The 13,061-nt window shown below is 38.7% G+C and overlaps 1 protein-coding gene across 1 annotated transcript; it reads right to left on the bottom strand.

Annotated features, from left to right (window-relative positions):
• Nucleotides 1-6,557: 6,557 nt before the first annotated feature.
• Nucleotides 6,558-6,926, bottom strand: LOC148574185 (uncharacterized). Its single transcript, XM_088505867.1, has one exon. The coding sequence runs from the start codon at nt 6,924-6,926 to the stop codon at nt 6,558-6,560; it is 369 nt and encodes a 122-aa protein (XP_088361993.1).
• Nucleotides 6,927-13,061: the final 6,135 nt, after the last annotated feature.

Below are 13,061 nucleotides of genomic sequence, written 5' to 3'. Positions count from 1 at the left end.
AGTTTTCTAGAGAGAGAAGCTCCTCCCTTGATGCGTGAGCATCTTTTCTATCTTTTTCTAGTGAATTTGAATTTAATTTGTTGAGTTTAATCAAGAATGAATTATCTTTTAGCCACTATGGATGATACTTTGAGTCTTGTGCAATTCTGTTTATTTTAGGTAGCATCTGGTTAGATTTGATGGAGCTTCCGCAGAAAAAGAGAAAAAGGCTATATAGAGCAGGAATGGCTTAGAAGATGGAGAGGAAGCTTGCACAAATGGAATCAGCACAAGAATTAAAGGAGATGACAGCGAGGAACGACGTGTACGCGTACCTGACGCGTGCGCGTGATTTGGAGCTTTCCATGGCGACGCGTGCGCGTACCTGACGCGTACGCATGAAAAGCGAAGTTGCATAGTGACGCGTGTGCGTACTTGACGCGTACACGTGACACGCAAAGAAGACCATCGACGCGTACGTGTGACTGACGCGTACGTGTGACCGATGCGTACGCATGACCGACGCGTACGCATGACCGACGCGTACGCGTGACAAGCGCGACATGCAGAAAATGCTGATTTCAAATTCAGATGTAAACTTTTATTTTAAAATAGGAAAAGATATTATTTAGTTTTAAAAAAGAGATTTTAAATTAATTAGGATTAGATATAAAAGGGAAAAGAAACTTCCCTTCTGGGGGATTCCATTCCACCTCAACCAAAATACATTTTATTAGAATCCTTATTTTCTCTCTGAACCATGAGCAACTAAACCTCCACTGTTAAGGTTAGGAGCTCTGTCTATTGTATGGATTGATACTATTATTTTTCTATTTTAATTCATGTACTGATTTATATTTCAAGAATTGTTTTCGTTATTTATCTTATGAATTTGGATGGAACAGAAGTATGACCATTTTTCTAATTGAGTTCTTCTATAACTTGGAAAAGCTCTTTACTTAAACAATAGCTTGAAAACATATTCTCCTAAATTTCTAATTATTTGGACTTTGGGATACGTGACATATAATCCTCTTATATTTGGATAATTAGGATTTTTGTGGCATATAAACTAGAATTAATCTTCACCCTCTAATTGGAATTAAGTGACCAAGGAATTGGCGGTTCATAAATTTTACAGGAGACTAGAAAGGTCTAAGGAATTAGAGTCTAGTCACATATAGTTTGCCATGAATTAAATCTTGCATGATTAGAATAAATTAATGAGAAAAGTCAATCCGAAAAATAGATAACTCTGAAGCCTTAACTGCCTTCTCCATATTTTATTCCCAACTTATTTATTCGTCTGTCTTTAATTTAATGCTTTTTGAACTCTCAAACACTATTTTCTGTTTGCCTAACTAAGTAAATCATTTAACCATTGTTTCTTAGTCCATCAATCCTCGTGGGATCGACTCTCACTCACCTGAGGTATTACTTGGTACGACCCGGTGCACTTGTCGGTTAGTTTGTGGGTTATAAATTCCGCACCACCCCCTCTCTAGAATTAGGTTAGGTTTAGTTAATTTCTCTTTAATTTCTGTCTTTAATTCTTGTGTTAATGTAGTTTCATTTATGTTTTCATGCTTTATTGTCATACTTTTCCTAGTTCTTCTTCTTAATTTTCCATTTTTGTCATTTTTATGTTTATGGATATTCTTTTTAATTTTAATTTCAATTAATGCAAATTTATGTTTTCATGTTAATTGTTATTATAATTTTCTTGCTTTTGGTAGTTAGATTTTATTTTTAATGCAATTTAATATTATTTTATTCTCATGCACACCAAGTGTTTGATAAAATGCTTGGCTTAGTTTCTACATAGTTTTTCTTCACTCTTGGCTTGGAATTGAGGACTTTGGTGACCCTTGAGTCATTGATGTCCATTCTTGTTTGATATATTAGAGTAGTTAGTTGATTTAGTTTTCATTGACTCTAAGTCTCCCATTAATAGAGTTGACTAGGACTTATGGATTGGGATCAACTATGCCTATTTGACTTATCCTCGATGTAGGGTTGACTAAGTAGGATTAACTCTTCATAATCATCATGTGTTTGTGGTCAATGACTAGGATAGGTAACATTAGCTCCCAATCCATGTCAAGAGGTTTCTTGCACTTGAATTTTCCTTTCCTTGCTTTATTTGCTTTGACTTTTAATTACTTTCATTCAATTTCTTGCATGTTAAGTTAATTTCTTGCTATTTATATTTCTTGCTTCTTTTGCAATCAATCATAGCCAATAATCTTAGCATTTCATTTGCAACTCCTAGGGAAGACGACCCGGGAATTCAAACTCCCGATTTATATTTTGTATTGATTGTGAAATCTTTAGAATTAAATTTGATTGTTGGCCAATTGTTGGGTTGGGAACTATACTTACAACGCCAATTCTAATTTTGAGAAAAGAAAATTCCTAATCAGCTTTAGGCCATACATCACCCACCAACCCCCACCCACTTCAAAATCAAATTTCTCACCTAAAACCCCACCTATGGCCGAACCTAACCCTACCCCACTCCTATAAATATCCCTCTTCATAACCCTTCATACATATACCTCTCATACACTCACTACCCCACTAGGCCGAAAGCTCCATCCCCTTCTATCTTCTTCTATTTTCTTCTTCTTCTACTCCATTCTTTTCTTTTCTTTATTTTTGCTCGAGGACGAGCAAAGTTTTAAGTTTGGTGTTGGAAAAGCATAGCTTTTTTCTTTCCATTACCATTCATGGCACCCAAGGTTGGAGAACCCTCTAGAAAGAGGAAAGAAAAGGTAGTAGCCACCTCCTCTGAATCTTGGAAGATAGAGAGATTCATCACCAAAGCCTACCAAGACCACTTCTATGAAGTAGTGGCAGAAAAGAATGAATATCTGGAAATCAGAAGAGAGATCCAGAAAAGAGGTTAGAAAGTCCTAACCATCCCATTCAAGATGTTGGGATTCTAATGGTACAAGAGTTCTATGCTAATGCATGGTTTACTAAAAACCAAGACACTAGTGTGAACCCAAATCCAAGAAATTGGAGCACCATGGTCCGAGGGAGAAACATAGATTTTAGCCCAAAAAGTGTGAGGTTGGCGTTCAACTTGCCTCTGATGTAAGGAGACCCTCATCCTTACACTAGAAGAGTCAACTTTGATCAGAGATTGGATCAAGTGCACTCAGATATCTGTGTGGAAGGAGTACAGTGGAAAAGGGATTCCCAAGGCAAGCCCATTCAACTAAGAAGGCTTGACCTAAAGCCCATAGCTAGAGGATGGTTGGAATTCATCCAATGCTCTATCATCCCCACTAGCAACCAGTCAGAAGTGATTGTTGACAGAGCCATCATGATCCATTGCATTATGATTGAAAGTGAGGTGGAAGTACATGAGGTGATTCCTCAAGAATTGTACAAGGTAGCTGAGAAGCCTCACACCAATGCAAGGTTGGAATTTCCACACCTCATCTGTCATCTATGCAATTCAACTGGAATTGTCATAGAAGGAGATATCTCCATTAGGGAGGATAAGCCCATCACCAAGAAGAGGATGGAGCAAACTAGAGAGCATGCACAAGAGCCTGTGCAGCCGCCTCAGCATGAGATCCCTGAGATGCCTCAAGGGATGTATTTTCCTCCTCAAAGCTATTAGGATCAATGGCAAACTTCTCTTGGAGAACTGAGCACTAATATGGAGCAATTGAGGATAGAGCATCAAGAGCACTCCATCACCCTCAATGAAATAAGAGAAGACCAAAAAGCCATTAGAGAAGATCAAAGGGCTATGAGGGAAGAACAACAAAGGCAAAGGAGTGACATTGAAGAGATCAAGCATCACATTGGATCCTCAAGGAGGAGCACTAGCCGCCACCATTAAAGGTGGATTCATTCTCTTTAACTTCCTTTCCTTTCATTATTTTTTCTGTTTTCTGTTATGTTATGTTATCTGTTCTCTTGTTCTTATTGCATGATCATTTGCATTTATGCCTTAAAGTTGTAAAATGTTCCATATATCTCTCACCTTGCTTAAAAGAAAATTTTATTTGAAAAGAATTGAGAGATACACGAATTTCAAGTTTAAAATAAGAATAGTTCAATTATCTTGATGTGGTGACATTGCTTTTGTTTTCTGAATGTATGAATAAACAATGCATATTTGAAGTTGTAATTTTAGAATGCTCTTGAAAGAATAAGGAAAAAGGAAAAGTATTATTGGTAATTTGAAAAATCCAAAAATTGATTCTTGAAGGAAGAAAAAGCAGCAAAAAGAAGAAGAAAAAGCATGTTGCAAAAGAAAAAAAATAATATGCATGCGGAAAAAAAGAAAAATGGCAAAAAAAAATAAATAAATAAAGAGAAAAATCCATTACTACCCAAAAATGTAGGAAAAGAAGGGCAGATTGAAAAAGCCAATAACCCTTTAAACCAAAAAGCAAGGGGAAAAAGATCCACGGCTTTGAGCATTAATGGATAGGAGGGCCTGCAGGAACAAAATCCTGGCCTAAGCGGCTCAACCAAGCTGTCCCTAACCATGTGATTGTGGCGTGAAGGTGTTAGGTGAAAATCTTGAGACTAAGCGGTTAAAGTCGTGGTCCAAAGCAAAAAGAGTGTGCTTAAGAACTCTGGACACCTCTTTCTGGGGATTCTAGCAAAGCTGAATCACAATCTGAAAAGTTTCACCCAGTTAAAGTGTCTGTGGCATTTATGTATCCGGTGGTAATACTGGAAAACAAAGTGCTTAGGGTCACGGCCAAGACTTTGAAAGCTGTGTTCAAGAATAAAAAAGAACTGAACTAGGAGAATCAATAATATCATCTGGATTCTAAGTTTTTAAAGATGCCAATCATTCTGAGTTTCAATGGATAGTGAGATACCAAAACTATTCAGAAGCAAAAAGCTACTAAGTCCCGCTCATCTAATTGTAATTGAGCTTCATTGGAAACTTTGAAATTTATTTGTGTCTTAATTTTCTTTTTTTCATCCTACTGTGTTTTTAGTTGCTTGGGGACAAGTAACAGTTTAAGTGTGGTCTTGTGATGAGCGGATATTTTATACGCTTTTTGGCATCATTTTCATATAGTTTTTAATACGTTTTGTTTAGTTTTTATTAAGTTTTTATAGGTTTTAGTGTTAAATTCACATTTTTGGATTCTACTTTGAGTTTATTTGTTTTTGTGCAATTTCAGGTGTTTTTGGGATGAAATTGAGGAGCTGGAGCAACAGTCTGATTCAGAGACAGAGAAAGCACTGCAGATGCTATCAAGATCTGACCTCCTTGCACTCGGAAGAGCCTTTCTAAAGCTACAGAAGTTCAAACAGAGCGTTCTCAATGGCTATGGAAAGCTGACTTTCAGAGCTTTCTAGAAATGGAAAGCTGACCCCCTAGCCAGTGTTCAACACCTTAGAAGCCTACTAGCATATGGATCTCATCAAAGCTCAGCCCAAACACTCACTAAGTGGGCCCCAGAAGAGGATTTTAGCACTAAAAAGACTGTTTTACCCATACTAGTCATTTGTTAAGTATTTAAGGGATTAGATTTATGTAAATCCATCATCAGACATCATCTTCAGCCACTTTACACATTTTTTACCATTATATTTTCTATCAGTATGAGTTTCTAAACCTCCTAGGTTTAGGGGAGGATCCTTGCAGAGTCCTATGAATTAATAAAAGTATTACTATTTTCCTTTGATCTGTGTTTGATTCAATTCTAAGATGTATACTCGTTCTTCAACATGTTGAATAGGATGATCAGTGACAATCAGCTCTGTTCATCAAACTAGGATTGTGTGCCTGACAACCACCCATGTCTACTTGGGTTCGTCTGTATACGTGACTGGAAAGTACGAACCGCCAGCTTGATTATACATCTCTCAGATGGCTAATCCATGACTTTGTTTGGGACTTCTCGAGACACCTGTTCAACCAATTTTCGGGGAGATTAGGGTCTCTGTGGTAGAGGCTAGAACCCAAAGAAGTAGCATTCTCTTATCCGAAAGATTCGACCTTATCTGTGGCGCTTTGAGTAGGATCGATAAGAGAATGAACTGCTAGAGCGTCACCCTCGTTCAGATTGGATGACCACGGCCAATGGCGTTTGATTTGAAGCATAGGAGATTGATGACCACGGCCAATGGCGTTGATCACATACAGCCTACGATAGAATAGATCATTCAGAAGCAAAGGAAGCAGTAATATAAGAGTTAATTCCAAAAGACAAAGCAACTCCAATCCTTAACTAATTCCTTATCCTTGTTTACATTCCAATTCACAAAGCATTCTATACCCTTTTCTTTATTCCTCTTTTTTACATGTCAATCTAGTTTAGATCTCACAAATACAAATTAAGAATAACTCTTCTGATTTGCTTGACTAAGACCTGCAGGATTACCATGGCTTGCTTCAAACCACAATCTTCGTGGGATTGACCCTGACTCACTCAGGTATTACTTGGACGACCCAGTGCACTTGCTGGTACAGCTGTACGAAGTGTGGGGATTCGTGCACCACATGCTATTTCATTGAATAAATGTGAGATAAGTTGACAAAAAATCCACTAAATTCAACACAAGATAAACCACAAATTTGGGGTTTATCAACCCACTCCGGTTGCTGGAGTAACTTTCAGAAACACATGCTCTCCTTCCTCAAATTCTAAAGGCTTCCACCTCTGATTAGCATAGCTCTTCTGATGGCTTTGAGCGATAACCATTCGGCTTCGGATTTTCTTTATTTGTTCAGTGGTTTCAAATACCATTTCAGGCTCTAACAAACTTTTCTCCCCAGTTTCGTACCAGTATAGCGAAAATTGACACTTCCTTCCATACAGAGCCTCATATGGAGCCATTCTGATGCTCACATGGTAGCTATTGTTATATGCAAACTCCAATAGTGGTATATACCGATCCCAGCTCATTGGCTGGTCCAAAACATAAGCCCTCAGCATATCCTCCAAGGTTTGCATTGTTCTCTCCGACTAACCATCTGTTTAAGGGTGATACGCAGTACTTAAACTCAACTGAGTTCCAAATGCTCGCTGGAAAGCCCTCCAAAACCTTGATGTGAATCGAGGATCTCTGTCAGATATAATGGTGGTAGGCACACCATGCAATTTCACAATCTCGTTAATGTATAAACGTGCTATCTCCTCTAACATACAACTCATTCGAATAGAAAGCAAGTGAGCCGACTCTATCAGTCAATCCACAATCACCCAAATAGTGTCATATCCAGCTCGAGTTCTAGGTAAGCCCGACGCAAAATTCATCACAATACTGTCCCAATTCCATTGCAAAATTTCTAAGGACTGAAGGGTTCCTGATGATTTCTAATATTTAATCTTGACTTTTTGACAAGTCAAGAACTTAGATACGTGCAATGCTACATCGTTCTTCATTCTCAGCCATCAGAACATTGCTTTTAGATCTTGGTACATCTTAGTACTTCCCAGATGGATAGAAAATCTGCTTTTGCACACCTCCTTTAAGATATCCTACCGTAAGGTTCCAACATCCAGCACACAGATCCTACCCTTAAATCTCTACAATCCGTCATCATCCCACAATAGTCTCCACCGCTTCCCTTGCTCAATTGCCAGCCATACCTTTTGTAATTCCTTCTCGTCTTGTTGAGCTTTTTCGATCTTGGACTTAAAATCACTTGAAATTTGCAATAAGCTTAAACATAGAGTACCAAACTCCTCTCTAATCTCCAATTTCAGACCTTTGAACACCTTTAGCAATTCTTCCTCTCATAGAATCATCCAAGCAGCACATAGGGACTTTCGGCTCAAAGTGTCCGCAACAACATTCACTTTTCCAGGGTGGTAATTCAACTCGAAGTCATAATCCTTTAGAAGCTCCATCCACCTCCTCTGATGCATATTCAGTTCTTTCTGTTCAAAAAGGTACTTCAAACTTTTGTGATCTGAGAAAACTTGAAACTTAACGCAATAGAGAGAATGCCTCCAAACCTTTAGAGCAAACACAACGGCAGTAAGCTCTAAGTCGTGAGTTGGATAATTCATCTCGTGTGACCTTAACTGCCGTGAGGTGTTTACCACAACATTACAGTGCTGTATTAGCACGCACCCCAGATCCTTTAGTGAGGCATCACAGTATATCTCAAATGGTTCATTCGGCTCAGGCAACACCAATACAAGTGCAATGGTCAATTTTTGCTTCAACATTTGAAAACTTTCCTCGCACTCAGAAGTCTAGACAAATGGCGTATCCTTCCTGGTCAGCTTGGTCAAAGGCAAAGCGAGTTGCGAAAACCCTTTGATGAACCTTCGGTAATAACCCGACAAACCAAGAAAACTTCTAATCTCCGTCACAGAAGCTAGTCGCCCCCAGTCCATTACCGCCTCAACCTTAGCAGGATCTATAGCAATTCCTTGTTGACTTACCACATGACCAAGAAACTTCACCTCACTCTTCTAGAACTTGTATTTAGATAACTTGGCGTACAATTTTCTCTCTATCAAGATTTGTAGTACAGTTCGCAAGTGATCTGCATGCTCTTCAATATTTTTAGAATAAATCAATATTTTCTCAATGAAAATGACTACAAACTTATCCAGAAACTGACAGATAATTCGGTTCAGGTAGTCCATGAACACTGTAGGAGCGTTCGTCAGCCCAAAAGACATTACCATGTATTCGAAGTGACCATATCGCGTTTTAAAAGTAGTCTTCGGAATATCCTCGTCTCTAACCCTTATCTGATGATAACTGATGCGTGAGCATCTTATACCCTTTTTCATATCATTTTCTAATTGTTTTTAGTTAGATTCTATTTATTTTTATTTGATTTTAGTGCAAAAATCCCCTTTGGATGCTGCTTTGAGTTGTTTTGGTATTTTTATGATTTCAGGTGAAATTCGGAGCAATTTGGCAGAGTTTTGAGCTGAAAAGGAAAAGCTGGCAGCGCCCCCCCCCCCCCCAATTCTCGGGAGATAAACGCCTAACTGGCGTTTAACCCCAGCAAGGGACCCAATCCAGCAATGCCACTGCACCCTCTAGGGCGCCAAACGCCTAGCCAGCATTTAGCGCCAGCAAGCTTGGCCCGGATTCCCTCTCTTAGGGATTTCCAACTAGATTTAGCACCTATTAGTTATATTTTATCCTTTTCGTAATTTTTATTTACAAACAATATCTTTTAGTCTTAGGATTTATTATTTTATTTTTATTCCCAAATTAAATTAGGTTAGTATAAAAGGAATAAGATCCATCCTTTCTGAAGGATCAGACTGCCGCATGTTTTCCAGAACGCTAGTTTCTCTGTATATTATGAGCAACTAAACCTCTTGGTTAAGGTTAGAAGCTCTGTTTATTTCTATGGATTTAAACTATTACTTTTCTATTTTAATTAATGTACTGATTCAATTTCAAGGATTGTTTTCATTCTTAATCTTATCAATCTTGGTGGAACGAGAGTATAACCCTTATTTTACTTGAGTTCTTGTGATTCTTGAGAGAGTTAACTCGCTTGAACAACAGCTTGAAAACAAATTTCTCCTAAATTGCTAATTACATGAACTAATTAGGATATGTGACCTATAATCCTGTTAGCTTTGGGTAATTAGGGTTTTTGTGGCCATAAACTAGTTTTTGAACTTAACCCTCTGATCGGAATTAAGTGACCACGAGAGTGGCGGTTAACGAAGGTTAGAGAAGACTGAATCACTAAGAGATTACGGTTTAGTCATTTACAGTTTGCCATGAAATGAATCATGCATTGTTAAAATAGTTGGAAAGAACTTTTAATTTGAGAATATAAACATCTCTAAAGCCTTAAATGTTTTCTCTCACTGTTTACACCAAACCTTTTAATTGCTTTCTTACTCTCTTGTTTATTGTCTTATGCATTTTTAACCATCAAAACCCCTTTTTTGTTCGCCTAACTAAGCTGATTGGATAACCATTGTTGCTCAATCTGACAATCCTCGTGGAATCGACCCTCACTCAACTGAGGTATTACTTGGATGACCCAGTGCACTTGCCGATTAAGTTGTGGGAATTCTAAATCTCGCACCATTAACCGGATCGCTAGTCAATCTTGGAAAATACTCTGGCTCCCTGTATTTGGTCCATTAGATCATCAATCCTTAGTAACGGATATTTATTCTTCACAATGACTTTATTTAGTTGCTGGTAGTCCACACACAGACGCATACTCCCATTTTTCTTCTTTACCAATAGTACTGGTGCTCCCCACAGAGAAACACTCATCCGAATAAAACTATTACTCATTAGTTCTTCTAGTTGAGATTTGAGTTCAGTTAATTCTAGTGGTGACATTCGATATGGAGCAATTGAGATTGGCTCGGCTTCAGGCACCAACTCAATCGCAAACTCGATCTCTTGAGCAAGAGGGAATTTAGGAATGTCGTCCGAAAATACTTTAGGAAATTCACATACAACTGGAATTTGCTCTAAGCTTTGTTTCTCACCTGACACATTTGCCACCAACAGAACAACACCCTCGCATTCACACCCACTGTAGTTCACAACTACAGAGTTCAAATAATAATCCTTCGCCACAACTGGCCCTTCCGACCCTTCCCTTATAAAGTGCAACATCCTTTCAGAACAGTTTAACAACACGCGGTTCTTAGACAACCAGTGCAATCCCAAGATGAGATCAAGACTAGTCATCGGTAGACAAATCAAGTCATGAACAAAATCACGCTGTTTAACTTGGAATGACACTTGTGGACAGCCTAACCTAGTCACGACGGCTTCAGAAGTAGTTCACTAGCCTTGTCAAATACTATAAATAAATGCGTTGCTCCCAAATCAAACAAAGCATTTAAAAGTTTACCAGCTACTTCACAGTTGCCTCTAATCAATGTCTCAGATCCCTCGTCACCTGCTACAAATGTCGTGAACACTCTTCTCGATTGCTGTACTCTACCGGTCTCATACTTCTTCTTTAGCCAATTTCAGGTCAGGTGTCTCAGTTGTCCACAAAAGTAACATACCCCCGATCCTAGTCTACATGGAACTCCAGGATGATACTTCCCGCACCTCTGACAACTTAAGTCAGTCTGTGGCTTCTTTCCATACCTTCTTCCTTGATCAGCATTGTTATTCGGCCTTCTGAAGTTGATTTGACCCTGATTGTACTATGGAACGAAACCTCTATGCTTAAAGTTTCTACCCCTCAGTGCAAAGTTCCTTCCTTGAGTCCTTTGAAAAGGCATCCTCTGACTTTCTTTCTCCACTACTACCTTCCTCAGACACTCCTCAGCCACCCGGCTTTTGTTTACAAGCTTAGAGAATACTCTAATTTCCATCGGCCCAACAGAGCTCAAAATATCAGTTTGGAGTCATCCCTCATACTGTATGCACTTTCATTCAGCAAAATCCTCTAGGGAACCTTGACAAATTCAATAAAACCGACACAGTTTTTTGAACTTGTTCGTGTACTCAGTAACAGTCATCTGGCCTTGTTTTAACTGCAGTCTCAAGCTCCTTTGCATTTCTAACCAAACTGGGAAAGTACTTCCTGTAAAACTCCATTCGGAACACCTCCCAAGGTATCACAGCACAACCAAGCTGCAGGATACATCGTGTTCCCTGCCACTAGTACTGGGCTTCACCCTGTAACTGATAGGTCCTGAATTTGACCCACTGTTCCTCAGGAACCTACTGAGCCTGCAGAGCCCGTTCGATCGCCTGAAGCCAATTATCTGCTTCAGTGGGGTTTGTAGTCCCCTTGAAGGTCGGCGGGTGCACCTTTGGAAAAGAGGCAAGCGTCATTGATCCCTTGATGAGTCCATATTTTCCGATATATTTTAGCTTGATTTGGATGAATTTCATCACAATAACTCAAACTTAAGCACCAAAATAGCATATTTGTTGTGTTTGATCCCATATTGAACCTGAATGTGAAAACATGCATTTTTGTGCTTAAATTAAGCAATTTAATCCCACTTTTATTCCATTCGATGCCATGATATGTTTGTTGAGTGATTTCAGGACTTAGAGGCAAGAATGGTTTGGTAGAAGTAGAAGAAAGCATGTACAAAAGGAGAAAACATGAAGAAAACAAGGAGGAAGCACACAGCCATGTGTGTACGCACAAGCAAGCGTGTGTACGCACAAGAAGGAAATCAGCATGTGTGCGTGCGCACAACAACCTGTGCGTATGCACAAGAACCCAAGCAGAGCAAATCCAGAGCATCGCGAAGTGTGCGTGCGCACAACCCTCTATGCGTACGCACGAGTGCAAATTCGGCGAAGTGTGCGGACGCAGACATCTGTGCGTCCGCACAGGTACCAGCGCATGCATCCATTAAAAAGTCACGTGATGTGCGGTTTTGGGGATCTCTAGGCCCTTTTTTGAAGTGCTGAAGGCTGGTTTGAGAGGCTATATTAAGGGCATATCAACACATAACAAGGAGAGCTCACTTGTAGGGTAGAAACTCATAGTAGGAGTAGGAGTAGAATAGTATAGAAAATTCTCTCTTAGGGTTCTAATTAGGGTTTGTAGCATTTTATACTTCAAGTTTGATTTTGGATTATAGCAATTGAATTGTAAGTATTTCTTTAATTTCTCTTTTAGTTACTACATTTGTTCTACACTTTCTTTTATTTTCATTTCTCTTGGCAATATATACATAGTTTTGCAATTTTGATTTTCTAGTTGGTTAATTTGATGTTTGATGATTATTGCATGTTTGTTTGAGTTTCTTTTATTGATTTTGAGCATTTGTGATTCATAGCTTTCATTAATTTTCCAATTTTTCCATATTTTATGATTATGCATATTAGGTGTTTGATGAAATGTCAATTTTGATTATGGGGTAATTTCCACCCCTTGGCTAGGGAAAAATGAGTTTATAGATTACTAGAGCCATAATGTCCAACATTTAGTGATAATTCTTGGGTTGTTAATTATTTTTGTTCCCACTAACGCTAATTTGTTGCTAAGGTAATTAGCAAGCAATTTAGGACTTGTGGGTTGAGAACACTTATGCTCATTTAACTTACTCTCCGATGTGAGGGTTGACTTAGTGAGATTAATCCATCATAATTATCATAGTTGTGGTTATGGCAATGAAGGAATTCCATGACTCATCCCAAGTCAAGGT

This window comes from Arachis ipaensis, chromosome B2, assembly GCF_059453495.1.
Source record: "Arachis ipaensis isolate K30076 ecotype BB chromosome B2, ASM5945349v1, whole genome shotgun sequence".
NCBI lineage: Eukaryota > Viridiplantae > Streptophyta > Magnoliopsida > Fabales > Fabaceae > Arachis > Arachis ipaensis.
The sequence above is the reverse complement of the archived record's forward strand: the minus strand, read 5'-3'. Positions and strand labels throughout refer to the sequence as shown.